The 16,706-nt window shown below is 40.4% G+C and overlaps 1 protein-coding gene across 1 annotated transcript in view; it reads right to left on the minus strand.

Annotated features, from left to right (window-relative positions):
• The window catches only part of QRSL1 (glutaminyl-tRNA amidotransferase subunit QRSL1), a 65,253-nt gene that overhangs the window by 18,552 nt on the left and 29,995 nt on the right, over nt 1-16,706 (minus strand). Inside the window, exon 6 of the mRNA XM_077487169.1 lies at nt 3,171-3,346. Coding sequence (XP_077343295.1) covers nt 3,171-3,346 — 176 coding nt within the window. The remainder of the gene's footprint in view (nt 1-3,170; nt 3,347-16,706) is intronic.

The following is a 16,706-nucleotide window of genomic DNA, read 5'->3' on the forward strand; positions in this document are numbered from 1 at the left end:
TCACCAGAACATGGCAGTAGCATTTAAATGAGAGCCTAAAGAAATTATCCCCAAATTAAGAACAAAGTAAAGAACCCAATTATTTCTCAACCAATTTGAATCCCGATAGTGACCTTCTCCTAATTTGGGAATCCCTAATCCAGTCCTCTGTGGCATGTTCATCAAACATGGGATTAAGGATACAGGTATCATTTTAAAACAATCATACTCACATAGATTGTGCTGTCTCCCAGCACCCAGATATTGCACTTATTTCTTTGCAGTACCAGGTCCAATGTACTACCCTATTGGGTGCTGGTGAACAGCACCATCTATGTGAGTGAGATTGTTTTAAAACTTTTTAAAGAAAGAAATGGTTTTATGCTATGGAATTCCTTTATGATTTTTCCATGTGACATGCATATGAGTGCTTTATAAAGTAGTGGTGATTAAGTGGTAAAGCGACCCCCTTTGGGTGAATAAAGGGTCGATCTGGTCTTTGGCATAAAGCTGATGTATTTAAGTAGTGAAGGAGTGGTGAAAACCCTTGGTGGAGAAAAAAAAAATGGTAGAAGGAGTGGTAGAAACCCCTCCTAAAGCAGATATTAACCCTGGGTTTAAAGGGTCATTATATCTAGTGAGTGTTTCCAGTGGGTGGAGGTGATCCATGTGGTGACTTCATAAAGAGGATTGGGGAAGCACAATACATGCGGCATGCTGTGAATGCAACACTGAATATAGACTGTAATTGGACACCAAGTTGTGAAGCATGTAGCACTTTTATTTGTGACACAGAGCACTTTAATAATGGTGTCTGTTTCCTTGTGATCTTTATACGTAGTTGTATATAGATTTAAGTACTGTATACTGTATATATGAATTCACTCCCTGAGAACAGCTGAGGGAGTTTATATTTTTGTAATTGACCTCTTCACAGTTCACACTCGAGTTAACTAAAACACTGGAAGACCCCATCTTGTGGATGAAACCGGCTACAGCCATTAAGGACAAGAACACAGACAAATCCCAAAAAACTGCTGGTCTCATACTTGCTATACAACTTTTTACCTGTCCAATTTGAAAATTTATGTAAAGCTATAAGCAAAAAATGTTTTTGTAAACCCCAATTTCAAAAAAGTTGGGACAGTGTGTAAAATCTACATAAAAACAGAATGCAAGGATTTGTAAATCTCATAAACCCATATTTTATTCACAAAAGAAAACAAAAAACATCAAATGCTTAAAACAGAGAAAGTGTACTATTTTAAGAAAAAAATATGGCAATTTTGAAATTGATGGCAGCAAAACTTCTCAAACAAGTTGGGACAACCCCGTGTTTTCCCAAGGTGAAGCATCTCCTCTGCTTTCAACAACACTCCGTAAATGTATGAGAATACAGTCCTAGGTCTTTGTTATATTTCTCGTTTCAAGATGTGCTAAATATTTTCAATTGGGAAAGGTTTGAATTGTAGACAGGCCATTTAAGCACCCAGACTCTTCTACTACAAAGCCATTCTGATGTCATACATGTAATATGCCATTTAGCACTGTCCTGCTGAAACATACAAGGCCTTCCCTGAAAAAGACATGGATGCCCATTTCATATGCACCAATGCACCCCATACCATCAGAAATGCAGGTTTTTAAACTGAGCAGTGATAAGCTGGGAGGTCCCTCTCCTCTTTAGCCCAGAGGAAATGGTGCCCATGGTTGCCAAAAAGAATGTCAAATTTCGATTCATCTGACCACAAAATGGTTTTCCACTTTAACACAGGCCATTTTAAAATGAGCTTTGGCCCAGAGAAGACCAAAGCACTTCTGGATCATGTTCATATGTGGCATATTCTTTGCATGATAGAGCTTTAATATGTATTTTTGGCTGGCATGGCAAACTGTGTACACAGACAGCGATTTTTTTAAATATTCCTGAGCCCCATGCAGTGATGTCCATCACAGAATCATGGTTGTTCTTAATGCAATGCCGTTTGAGGGCCCGAAGATTATTGGCATCCAATATTGCATTTCGGTCTTGTCTCTTATGCACAGAGATTTCTCCAGATTCTTGAAATCTTTTGACGACATTATGTACTATAGATGATATAGTTAAAGTCTTTGCAATTTTACGTGGAAGAACATTATTCTCAAATTGTTCAACAATTTTTAGAAGCAGCTTTTCACAGATTGGCGAACCTCTGCCCATCTTTACTTCTGGGACACTCTGACTAGGGGTGCAACGGATCAAAAAACTCACGGATCGGATCGTTCCTCAGATCAGAGTCAGGGATCGGATCATTTTTCGGATCAGCAAATAATTTAATTTGCAAAAACCTGTGAAAATTACACCACCATATAGTCCCCACTGTAATATCCACAATCTCCCCTACTATAATATTGGCCAAGTATGGCTGGGTATGGCTGATTATCGCAGAGTATGGGCAGGCAGGGTATCGCAGAGTATTGGCAGGCAGGATATTGCTAGGGTATTGCTGGGTACTACAGGGTATGGAGGGATGGCTGCTTCCATCTCTGGATCTCTCCCCTCCACTGTACAGATTAGTACAGAGGAGGGGAGAGAGGAACTGGCTTCATGACATGATGCCGGTTTGTTTACAAGTGATCGCTCCGTCAGAGCGATCAGTGTAAACAGCCTGGGTGTAGAAAGATGGCCGCCGCTTCGGAGCTAGGCCGAAGCCGCAGCCTCTCCTAAGGCCGAGACCGCGGAGCACTCCGCGGATCGCGGCATGTGCCGATCTGACCGGGGTGACCCGTTTGGATCACGGATCGGTGACGATCCGTTGCACCCCTAACTCTGACTAAGATTTTTTATACCCAGTTTACTGACCTGTTGCCAATGAACCTAATTTTTTTTCAAAATATTCTTCCAGCTCTTCCTTGCTAGAACCCCTTAGCTTTTTGCATTCTTGTTCCAACATTTATGAGACATGTTGCTGCCATCAATTTCAAAATTACCTTTTTTTTTCTTAAAATGGTACATTTTCTCAGTTTAAACATTTGGTATATTTTCCCTTTTCTATTGTGAATAAAATATTTATGAGATTTTCAAATCCTTGCAATCTGTTTTTATGTAGATTTTACACAGTGTCCCAATTTTTTGGGAATTGGGGATGTATTATAAATGGGCATTTTTCTTCCTCACATACACTACTAAATACATATATATGGTACATTACCAAGCACTGTTGCAGCATCATCTACACATCTGGTTAAAATTCCAGGAACATCCATAGAATTTACCAAGGGAATAAGGCCATGACGAGAAACAAGTCCATATGTGGGTTTAAAGCCCACTATTCCACAGTGAGATGCTGGGTTACGGGTGGACCCTCCAGTATCTGATCCCAGAGCCCTGTGCAAAGTCAGGTAAGAAGAAAAACGGTTATTGTAGGCACACTTTTTCAAAACTGACATGCAGTCATATGAAACAGTAAGTAAACATGGTAATTTTTGACTTTTCCAACATATGTGAACAAGCAAACATTAGATCCTCATACAAACTGTGTCTACATGGAAACTTTCAACATACATAGCAACAGAAAGTAATGATGTACTGTGGAAAAACGAAGTACATCTCTGACCTGTTTTTCCGCTGTTGTCCACAAGAAGTAATTTATGCTATTTTGAATCAACTCTACAAAATCCCTTTGCTTGCAAGAGGTTTGTAGGTTTCCTTGCACAAACTGCTTGTTTCAAATTCTCCTGCAACATTTTAATGGGATTTAAAACAGAGACCTGACTAGGCCATAACCCCAGGGCCTGGGACAAGGGGTGGGCAGGAGGGACGGCTGCCCCTGGTGCAATGGTTTATTGCAGGGGTAGGGGGCACCCTGACCCTAACCCTAAGGGAAAGGGGGGCGCAGTTTGGTATCTTTGCCCTGGGCGCTGGATGACCTTGTCCCGGCACTGCATAACCCTCTATTTCTACTTCAGCCATTTATTTGTGCATTGGATCATTTATGTAGGATACATTTCTGGTTCAACTTTAGCTTTTGAACAGATGATATCTAATTTTCACAATTTGATACGATGCAGAAGTCATAGTCACCTAATGAATGCAAGCTGTCTAGGCTCAGCTGGCTTTCCCAGACTGCAAGCTACTCAAGCCCTGAAGTAGCAAAGCAACCACAAACTATAGAATTTCCAAGTTTCACTGTTGTTATGAGATTCTTATACTGAAATGCTGTTTTCAGCTTGCACCAAAACTGTCTGTTGTTACTGTAGCCAAACTGAATCATCTGTTCACAGAATATTGTTCCAGAAAGTCTGGTCTTTGCTCATGTGGTCAGTGAAAACCTGTCATCTTGCTCTAAAGTTATTTTTGGACAGCAAAGGTTTTTTTTTTTCCCTGGCACACAGATACTGTACCTGCAGATCACACAAATACATTCTGGGGTTCTTGAAGATCCTGAAGTAGTAGTAACTGTACTTATTTTTTCCATGTGATGATGTATACATCTTAGATTCAGATGGCCAGAAATACAAATCCCTTAGAAAGTAAAATAAACGTCCTTATATTTTTCATGTCTATTTAGTGGTTTTGCCAAGAGGTCAGCTCTAATAAACTTTTTTTTTTTTTTTTTTATGTGAATTTGGAACGTATCGTCAAGTTAAAGCCCAAGTACATCCTATGTACTTAGCTTTAACATATTCAAAACATATAAAACATTAAATCTTCATTTAAACATTATATAAAAAAAAAAAAAAAAAAAAGCGCATCGCATAAATCTTATTAAAACATAAAACAGTATAAATAAAAGTCCACTAATAATCCATAAAGGAGTAGGAGGAGGACTAACGGTCCCAGCAAGCACTAGAGAGATTCCACGTGACAAAGCACAAATCCAGATGCAATAGCGATAAACCCTCCACCTCCAGAGGATGATAGCTGCAGCGGCAGGTGATAGAGGACACTCGGGCTGCTATTTGGTTATTCTGCAGTCTGGATATGACCAGATCCAGACCAGTGTCTGCCATTTCACTCACTTCAAGATGTGGACCACTAATGATGGCTCCCGTTGACAATGTTCCTGTGAATGTAACACCTATGGGGGAAGAACTACTTTCTGACGTCACCCGCTGCCGTCCTGGGTCTCTTACACCACAGAGTCTGCTCTGGAAATGCGCTTATGTTTAAGCCCTTTGTGAGTAGCCATTTTTATTTAAATAAAGCTTTTACAACTAGTTACCAGTGAGCACTTAGATTTTTTTTTTGTCTCACCATCCATACCCCTCTGGATATCGGTTTGAGGTCTGCCCGAATGATTTACCCATATGGGACATGTGCTGTTGACCATCTGTTAACTCATTGGTCCACATCTTGAGGTGAAGGGTTAATCACTATTGCATCAGGATTTGTGCTTTGTCACGTGGAATCTCTCTAGCGCTTGCTGGGACTGCTAGTAGTCTTCCTATACTTGACCAAATGACACATAAAACAAGACATGGTGTATTCATTCTCTTAATCTAAATCAGGCATCAATGTGATCTGGATCTGGTCATATCCTGACTGCAGAATAACTAAATAGCAGCCCGAGTGTCCCCTACCACCTGCCCCTGCGGCTGTCATTCTCAAGGTAGGGCAAAATATGGGAGGCACGGCAGGTCTGGATGAAGGGCAGGACGTTTCCAGTTAATAAGCAGGTGATTGGTTGTGGGGTGGCCCAAAACAATCATTTACCCACCTTTAACACAGAAATTTGGGCAGCTCCTCCCGCCCTCTGCAATATAAGGTAGGACAGTGAAGGGGTGGGGGATACTGTGCTTTGAGGGGGACTGCGAGATAATGGGAGAACTGTAATGAAAAAGGGGGACCAATGTAAAAAGGGGGGGTGTGATGTAAAGGGGGTGGATATATGAAGGGTGGACTGTAATGTAAAGGGGGTACTGTGATGTGAAAGGGGGGATGAGGACATATTGCATATAATAATACATATTGTGTGCATTCTTCTGCAATGGATTGGAGCTCACCAGATGGCTTCATGTAAAGTCTGCTGCTGTGCACCACAACTGAGCTGCACTGCATAAAAAGTATTGAAAATGTGCCTTGCACCACCACTTCCAGGACATCATACTAAAAAGTGTTCACACAGTAGAACCCAGCGGTTTTACCATGAGGGTCAGGGTGATGTGATGAATCTTGGCCCCAGCAAAAACATGGATCTGGGCCTCCACTGTAAGAAAATTACTGGCTGGACCTCCATGAGTTTTACTTGAATTCCTCTGATCTAAATGAATGAAAAGCCACTTACATCATCACAAACTGTTCATCAAGGCTCCTGTGAAGAAGCAAGTACACAGAAAAGACTCCTCTGCTCTACAAGTCCCAGCATTTGAAGCACCTGAGGAAACTCAGTCATTTGGCTAACAGGTGGGCGAGGCAAACAGAAGGGGAGCTGGTTGAAGTGAATTCTCTGAGGGATATTGGCTGCTGGCACATATAGAGCACAGGAAAGTTCTTCCTGTGCAATTGTTCCTCTGCAGGAGCCTGCATTGCCAGTTAGTGATGATGTAAGTGGCTACTTTTATGGTTAATTTTAACCCCTTGTTGCCAGCGCCTCCCGACCCTGTGACGGGGTTTCAGATGTCGTGCAGCGAGACAGGGTTTATGGTAACCGCCATGATTGGCTGTAACTTTCAGTTAGCTGACGGTAATTGTGGAGGGAGCACGCTATATGCGCAGCCGTTTACAATGTGGTATGCAAATATGCAGATGCTCGTCGCCAAGGCCCACCCACTGAGAGGCCCCACATTTGTGCGCTGTTTGCACCAAGTGGTTAACAAGGGTTTAAAATTAAAGTGGAATTTCAGTCAAAAATTAAAAATTGCTCTTCATGTTTAGGCACTGCCGAGTTTGTAGAGGCCGATCTGCTGACAATCTTAAGGTCCGGTTCACACGGCTGCGGGTGAGAGATCTGGATTTGATTCGCACCTCACTGCAGTGCAAATCACATCCGATCTGTCTGTGCGATGCGAGTTCAGCCATACAGATAGTATGGCTGAATTCGCATCGCTCCCGCCGCAAACTCGCACGGGACCCTTTTTTTGGTCCGCAGCAGAATCGGATCGCATGGGTGTTCACACCATGCGATCCGATTCCTGTGCTAGTGTGCAGATCGCACTGCGATATGCGGACGGATCTGGGGGTGTCATTAACATTTCATTGACACTCCCAGCAGTCCGCATAGGGCAGTGTGAACTGCCGGCGGGAGGCATGCGATGCGGGAAAACGCAGCGGATTCGCGGCGTTCCCGCATCGCTATAGTGTGAACCTAGCCTAAAGCAGAATTAAACCCTCCTATCCTTTACAGCCAAGGAAGCCACTTCTGTTTGATCTGCAGCTGCCATGGTGCTGCACATGTGATCAGTTATGACACCAGCCGTTTGACAGTTTGGTTGAGGACACAAGCAATTATGACAGTTAGTAATCCTGTTATTCCAGAAATGTAACTTTTTTAAACCGTTAAGTTGATGGGTTTAGAAAGCAAAAGGGGTTTTGGGACTTTAAATGAGGTGCATGATAACATGTACCTCCATCCCTAAATAAGAAAGTTTTTTTCTGGACTTTGAGTGAGGCACAAGACATGTGGTAGGAGAAATCATAACAATTGTTTAGTTGACATATAAAAGCATGCCTCAAACATATGATACATGGTTGAACATGAGTATTTTTATCTATATACAAGGACTATGGCATACAGAAAAGAATTCATATACACACACACACACACACACACACACACACATATATATATACATATACACACACACACATCTGAAATCGCATAGTATCCCATGGAAGTAATTAGTACAAAAAGCCAAATGCTTCTTAAGAAATGGATACAAAAAGTGTTATAAAACACAAATCAAAGCAAAAAATAGAAAATACCGTCCTTTGAAAGAAAAGAGAAGTGTATATGTATATTATGTATTTATTTTTATTTATTTTTTATTTATTAGGGCTGTTACCAATTAAAATTCTCGTGTTTTATTAAAAAAAAAATTTAATTGACTAATTTTGATTAATTATAAACGCACACACAGATCCAACTACTTGCATTGCAACTCTGCATTATTCAGTGGTAAACGTGGTATACACTATATACAAATCACGAGACACTAGTTAGTTAACACAATCCATGATTTAACTTCACACAAATACGTTTTAACTGTAGCACTGACGTAAGTAATTTTTTTTCCCACAGTAGCATGACAATCTCTCCACCTCCGGTCTAACTAACCATTCTCACCTTATGGTATGGACCCCTGTACAAACAGGTGGTCATGCAAGCGGGTATCAAAAGGGTTAACACGGACCATAAACTTCTCTCACATCTCCTTAGATCTCAAAAAGGATGCCAGGTCATGGGTAGAAAAGATCCAAGTGCTCACCGCTTAAGTATAAGATTTAATTTGTGTGTTCAAACACAAACTACTCACATAAAGAGATGATAAAAACACAGCATGTAAAGCCAACAATCGTGTTAGTTCCATAGGGCAGCAGCGGGTGACGTCATGTGTAGCTCCTCCCCATGCGCATTACGTTCAATCAGAACTTCAACGTCACAGGACTCTTCCCCCGTTCCCTTCGTTAGCAGAAGAGGCACTTGGGGAAGGGGGAGGAGTCCAGGGACGTCACCGGATCTCTGATGGAACTCCCTGAAGACCCGGAAGCTGGCAGAGACGCGAGTACTGATTAAAAGAATTTTGATTGATCAAAAAAATTAATAAAAATTTACGTTTAAATCGAAGAATTAATCTTTAACTGTGACAGCCCTAATACATACATATACACACACACACAACCAGCTAACACGGCCGGAGACAAATAGCAAAAAAAAAACTGAATCATGTAATAACATGCAGCGCGCACACATATACAAAATTACTTAGAACCCCCAAACATTATATTATATATATATATATATATATATATATATATATATATATATATATATATATATATATATATACACACACACACATACACTTTATATAAAAAAAACACAATATATATTAGTGACAATATATGTTGTGATAAGTTACACACATAATGATGAAATAAAAATAGTCCACCAAGTGACAAAATTGTGTAAATATAATATGATATCCAACAATCAAAAAATATAGCTGCGCTAAAACTTATAAAACAAAATTATAAAGTGACATCATTTTTCTAATTTACAAAAAATCCCAAAAACATGCAAAAATAGTGCCAAAGTAATGATTTCCAGGCATATAAGCAGTCCAAAGAAAAGGAAAGATGGATAGGATGCTGAATCTTAGTCCATTTTCGGTGACTCTCAAAAACCACCCTTTACACACGTAGCAGGTGCACCCAGAGTAGAGAGAGATTATCCACCACCAAATTAGAGGAGGCTTACCAGCTGTCAAGATCTCTTTTTAAGGAGATCATACGGGCTTGTAAAATGTTACGTTCCTGGTCCCCACACTGGGCTCTGTTGGTAACACCAATCTATCTGCTCCCTCTTTATGGTATATCTCGTTCCACCACAATCATTTAGTACGGCAAAGAGAGAAGAAAAAAAGCTCCCATAGCATAATTCCGTAAAGATTTATTAAAATATAAAAAGTAAAGTAACAACTCACGAATTCCCAGCAGAGTCTAAGCGTATAGCGTATAAAAAACGAGCCGGCCGGCTCTCTCTTGTTTGCACTGCCCGCCCTTCCGGATTAACGTGGAAATGCGGTGACGTCAGCACGCCGCTAACCCTACGTCGTTTCGTCAAAAGTGACTTCTTCCTGGGGTACCAGTCCCAACACCAATATAGCATTAGATAATTAGCAAACCAGTCAGTCCCAACACCAATATAGCATTACTTCATGCTGGTCTAGAACATTTTCCTCCTAACTCGAGAAGTACTGGAGTTCACCTACTATATGCAGCAAAACTAAACAAACATCGCCAGACTGTGGAAAACCTCCACAGTCTTGTTCATATCCAAGACGGTCACCAATCTCAACTACTGATGCGATATGGAAAAAAGGTTTGCTCTTATGAACCTTGCGTATGCTAAATTTACTTATACATGGTCATTATGGTTTCGTAATCCTAAATGTATGGTTTCATTCTGATTGCTCACATAATAATGGGGTATGTAGCATTATTTGTACTGGTATCCTGACATTCCTAGCTTACTTACCTTTCCGCCCCCTTTTCCTTCCCTTTCTTCCCCCTATCCAGGCCTATCCTCTCCCATTCCCTATCCTCCCCACAAGTTCACATGTTTAACAAGGTTTATTGCAACCTCCTGGACCTATTAATAGACCAAAGCTTTACACTGTTGTATTGTCACGTTACTTGACATGTATCTCGCTGTACAACAGTGAACTTATTGATTCTACCTCAGTTATTGTACCTGCTTAAATTTAATTAAAAAAATGACTTAAACAATGTGGAATGTATGTTCCTTGCTAAAGAACACTTTTTTTTTTTTTATCAAGTTGTTATGAGCCGGTTCACACAGGGGCGACTCGTCAGGCGACAACTGCCTGACAAGTCGCGTCCCGTTCTGTGCAATGGAACCGTTCTAATTGGAGTGATTCAAGTCGCTCAGACTTAGAAAAAGGTTCCCGTATGACTTTTGGGGCGACTTGCATTGACTTCTACACAGAGGTCATTTTGCAAGCCGCCGCTAAAGTCGGATCCCGGTCGCCTGAGGCAGTCACGCTGCCTCAGTGTGAACCGGGTCTAAAGTTCTGCTTTAAGCAGACCATGGCAAAATCTTAGTTTATATAGAAAAACATACAGCATTTATATTGCTGATTTAAGTGTGGTAGGCTCATTACAATATAGTTGACTTTTAAGTAGAACATCTGCATTGAAGTAATCACATTGAAAATTACACTATTTGGTGATTTTGAGAAAATAAAATGAAGGTGTGTATAAGGCCATCAGTTATTGCAACAAACTTTCCATGATGTTTGTGTATTTGCTTATGCAACTTAGCACTCAAAACTATTTATGCAAAAATCAAGCAAACATTTTTTTTCCATGAGCGAAAACGAATGTCTTTAAAAGATGGGCTTCTACATTTACTTACACAGACCAAAATGCAAAATATGTGCCAGATATAGAACAAACAGGCTACTGAGCTATCTGAAATCCTAGCGATTACTGCAGAGAAGATTTAAGCCTCGTAGACACACTGAGATTTTCAGGCAACCGAATGTCCGTTTTTTGTGGCATGCTAGTTATGTCGAAAGTTTACTCACAATACGATAATTTTCATACGACAGAATACAACGTCAGAAGTGACATCATGTGTTGAATAGTTTTGTATGTATTCTTTTGTTTCTAAACATGCGTAGTCTTGCTCTTAAAAATTTTTTTGTACGAAACCCGTACTAATCAAACGAAAATTGGACGTTTCATGTGACAAAAATTTTATAGCCTGCAAATTAAGCTTTTGTCTGACGAACAAGCTAAATCGGCTGTCAAAACACCGTACTAACGATCCGAAAATCTGTGGTACAAATTCTTCCATCTGATTTTCCTATCATGTGTACGGGCCTTAAGAAGGGGTGTCACCTACTATAGTAGATGGCAGTAGACAGGAGTGCACATCATGCAATACACCAAGATTATAACATCTCGCCACCGTTTTAATAAAAGAAAAAGTAAAACCAGCATGTCCTATATTGTTCTCCATAACACAGTCAAACATTAATTTACAATCCTTTTTTAATTTAAAGGCCAGTGCTAATATTAACTTTCTTTTACATTTGCACATCAACTAACAAAAAACAAAAAAACAAAAAAAAAAACTTACGTTGATCATCAAAGCAAAAACAATTAGGGGATTAAGCTGTGCATACCACGTTGATTAAAATTGTTAATTTTGGTCACAAAAGAACACAATCTAATTTACTGTAGTACTAGATTTGTTACTATGATTAACAGTTCTAATTGCCTTTTCGCAGGTACTTATTAAAGTGTATGCCCAGCCAAAACATATTTGGTTTCAGAAGATGACAAGATATCCTGTCAAGGTTTTACCGCTATCTGTTGATTTTAACCAAAATGCAGTGTCCTTGTCACTTCCTGTGATATAAAGGAAGCAAAAAATGTAATCTTTGTTTAAACTACTAATCCCACCATCCCCTATGTAATGAAGATGAACAATGGCAGACATGTTTGAAGTCAAGCATGGGTGGCAACCATGGCGCCCTCGATAGATATAGGGAAGCCTCCCTAGGAAGTGTGGTATTTACAGGATTAACAGGAGAAAAATAAAGGGGGAAAAAATGCCATAAAAAAGAAACTAATGCAGCTACCACATCTAAAAAGACTTATATGCTGGAATATATTACATTTTTGCTTTTAGGATTGGACACACTTTAAAGTGATTGTAAAGTCTTGTTTAAAAAAAATAAAAAAAAATAACAAACATGTTATACTTACCTCCTCTGTGCAGTTGGTTTTGCACAGAGCAGCCTGGATCCTCCTCTTCTCAGGTCCCTCTTTGCTGCTCCTTGCCCCTCCCTCGAGTCAGCCAGCAGCTTTCTACGGGGGCACCTGAACCGAGTCAGAGCTATGTGTATCTATTCAGACACGGAGCCCTGACCTAGCCCCTCCCCCCGATATTGGCTGACTGATTTTGATTGACAGCCATGGGAGCCAATGGCGTCGCTGCTGGGTCTCAGCCAATAAGCAGGAGTGTCCCAGATGGCTTAGACACTCGTGGACCTCACTGGAGAGAGAAGGGGCTCAGGTAAGTAATTGGGGGTTGTTGGGGAGGCTGCTACACACAGAAGGCTTTTTATCTTAATGCATAGAATGCATCAAGATAAAAAACCTCCTGCCTTTACAACTTTTTTTAAAACGTTTTGACTGGACATACACTTTAAAGCAACACAAAAGGAGGAAAAAAAAAAGGTCTCAACTCCAAAGTTTTTTTTTCGTTTTGAAAAGAGGGCTAGGAAGGTCAGAATTTCTGTCATAGTTTTACTGCTGTTTGTGACTTCATTGATAGATCTCATCTGAATTAACACCAGGATAAGAATTTAGTTTAGAGGAGTGGGCATAGACAGTAATAACATCACATGTTTATGCTACATAAACAAATTTTTTTATTTTTTTGGGTTTTGTTGCTGTTCCCATCACTTGCTGCACCTCTGGCCTCCTGGCACTAGGGCAAAAATTAAGGATAAATCTACCCAATGGGGACACAAAAAAAAAAAAAACAACAAAAACCTAAGACCCCTTTCACACTGGGGCCACCCGTGCAGGGCACTTTTAAACGCAAAGAAGCTTCATTGCAATGGGCAGGGACATTTTGGGAGCACTGTATACAGCGCTCCCAAATCGCCCCAAAGATGCTGCTTGCAGGACTTTTTCTAACATCCCCCAAGCACACCAAAGTGAAATCACTCGGGCAATATGGGAGGCAGTTTTCAGGTGCTTTACAGGCGCTATTTCTAGAGCTAAAATGCCTGAAATCTGCTTTGGTGTTAAAGGAGTCTAACAGATGGCTTAATCATTCCCTTGTGTATATCTGCCTCCTTGTAACAGTTGATTGCACAGCTTCTATTTTTTGCTAGGCCAGCAAAAGATTTCCCACTTGGCCATTATAAATAGTGTAAACATGCACTGTCCCGCCGAACTTGCATGTAGAAGTGAACGCATACATTAGTAGCGCCCGCATTTAAAAACAGTGTTCAAACCACACATGTGAGGTATCGCCGCGATCGGTAGAGCGATAATAATTCTAGCCCTAGACCTCGCCTATGGAGATTTTTAAGGGTAAAAGTTTGTTGCCATTCCACGAGCGGGTGCAATTTTGAAGCGTGACATGTTGAGTATCAATTTACGCGGCGTAACATTATCTTTCACAATATAGAAATAATAAATAAATATAGAAATATATATTGTTTTTATAATTCAAATGTATTTTTTCCCCCCAAAAAAAAGTGCGCTTGTAAGACCACTGCGCAAATACAGTGTGACAAAGTATTGCAATGACTGCCATTTTTTTCTCTTTGGTGTTAGAAATTTTTTTTATAAATGTTTGGGAGTAATTTTCTAGAAAAAAAAAAACTGTTTTTAACTTGTAAACAACAAATATCAAAAAGAGGCTCCATCTTAAAGTGGTTGTATACTCAATTTTTTAACTTTTACCTACAGGAAAGCCTATAATAAGGCTTACCTGTAGGTAAAAAAAATATCTCCTAAACCTGTACGGTTTAGGAGATGTTCCCCTCGGTATGCGGGGCTGACTGCGGCGGCGCATGCGCACAAGGGGATTCTCGGCCTGAAAATCCGGCAGTGGCCGACCAGCCGAAATGAAATCTCCCGTGCGCATGCGCGGGAGTGACGATATCGCGGCTCCGGCCACTCACAGCGCCGGAGCCGCGATACTCGGAAGAAACACCGAGGGAGCATGTCAGCTCCCTCGGCGTGGATCGGGCCAGATGTCGGGGCCTCGTTCTAAGGTAAGTATTTCATAATGAGCTAGTATGCGGTGCATACTAGCTCATTATGCCTTTTGCTTTGCAGGTTTAAAAAAAAAAAAAATTGCGGGTTTACTACCGCTTTAAGTGGTTAAAGCTAACCTTTAGCCAAAAATAGGAAAAGTGATTAGCCCATTAAAAGATAAAATAAAAAAGCAGTTGTTTGTTGCAATTGTCACTCTGTCTCGAGTTCTCCCAGCAGTTCTTCTTTTCGCAGTTTGATTGCCAGCAGCAGCACTTCCTCTAAGCCCAGACATTTCATGGAGGGTCATAGATGACAGGAACTGAGAAAATGTAAAAAGTTAGCAGCTGCCAATATTGCAGCTGCTGACTTTTCACCAGTGTTCATTTTGATGTCAAATTTTGATTTTGTTTTAGTCATTCTTGACTAAAACACTATATTAGTTTTAGTCTTTTGACTAAAATTACATTTATTTTTTGTTGTATTGTAGTAAACTAAAATCTCCAGTACTGTAAAGGAAATTTGTAAGTTCTGTACATAATTGTATTCTATTTTGTATGTATTGGACACTGCACTCACTGTGCACATGGCACTAATAATGTTTTCATTACATGTTTGCATTCTTTGAGTCCCAATTAAAATTAGCCTGCCTATGCTACGCTATGTTAATTGTTACCAAAGTACAATTGTATTGATAATGTGATACCTACGTAACCATGTGTATAAAAACCTTCAATTGAGTCATAATAAAGCAGAACAGTTATTTGGAAAGATGCTGAGCGCATCTTTTGTGTCTGTTCCCTACTGCAGTAGTTATTAATTTGGAACCACTAATCAATACGAGGATAGAGTTGCCGATTTATAAAATGTCCAAAACAGTAAATTTTAGCCGACTAAAATCGAATGGGTTTAGTTAAATTATGATATATTTAAAATGATTGTAAAGTCTTGTTTTTTTCTATAAAAATGTTATTACAGGGCATGTTACCTGCCCTGTGTCGTAGATTTGCACAGAGCAGCCCAGATCATCCTCTTCTCAGGTCCCTCTTCTGTACTCCTGGCCCCTCCGTCCTTTCGAGTGTCCCCCACAGCAAGCAGCTATGGGGGCACCTGAGCCAAGTCACAGCTCCCAGTGTCCATTCAGACACAAATCCACAGCCGGGCCCGCAACCTCTCTCTCCTCATTGGCTGACTGACTTTGATTGACAGCAGCGGGAGCCAAATGGCACCGCTGCTCTATCTCAGCCAATCAGGAGGGAGAGTCTCGGACAGCCGAGACACTTATGGACATCGCTGGACAGAGATTGGTCTCAGGTAAGTATTTAGGGGCTGAGGGGGGTTGCTGCACACAGAAGGTTTTTTATCTTAATGCATAGAATGCATTAAGATAAAAAACCTTCTGACTCTACAACCCCTTTAAGAATTTCTCTAGAACTTCCAAACTCATATAGTCCTGGAGTAAAAATCTAATAACATATTATTTATAGTATTAGGGTTTGTACATGCATTACAGACACAGATTTAGCCATTGTGATATATAAACGTCTTTATAAATAACACCAAGTTTAGAAGAAAAAAAAATCTCTGATCACTGCCTTTACTAGTAACAAAAATAACAATAATAATAATAATAATGGCATAAATCTATCCCCTATTTGGTCGACGCTATAGCATTTGTGCAAATCAATATACGCTTACTGCGATTTTTTTTTTAACCAAAAATATGTAGAATATATATTGGCCTAAACTGATGAAGAAATTCGCTTTTTTACATTTTTTTTGTGGATATTATAGCAAAAAGTTTTTTTTTCTAAATTGTCTGTCTTTTTTTATTTCTAGCGCAAAAAACAAAAAAGAACACAGAGGCGAGCAACTACCACCAAAAGAAAGCTTTGTGGGGAAAAAAGGTTGTTATAATAACATGCATGTCATACTTACCTGCTCTGCAAAGTGATTTTGCACAGAGGAGCCCTGATCCTCCTCTTCACGGGTCCCTCGCCTGAGCTTCTGGCCCCTCCATCCTCCCGAGCGCCCGCAGAGAAAACAGTTTGCTATTGGGGCACCAGTGCCAAGTCGCAGCTCTGGGTGTCCAATCAAACAGGAGGCTGCCCCTGCCCCCTATCTCCTTATTGGTTAACTGACTGACAGCAGTGGGAGCCAATAGTGCTGCTGCTGTGTCTCAACCAATCAGGAGGGAGGGTCCCTTCACTCGTGCACATCGCTGGATAAAAATGGGGTTCAAGTAAGTATTAGGGGAGCTGAGGGAGTTGCTGCGCAC

The sequence above is a fragment of the Lithobates pipiens genome, unplaced genomic scaffold (genome assembly GCF_037356315.1).
Source record: "Lithobates pipiens isolate NorthernLeopardFrog02 unplaced genomic scaffold, aLitPip1_a1.2 Scaffold_18, whole genome shotgun sequence".
Taxonomy (NCBI): Eukaryota; Metazoa; Chordata; class Amphibia; order Anura; family Ranidae; genus Lithobates; species Lithobates pipiens.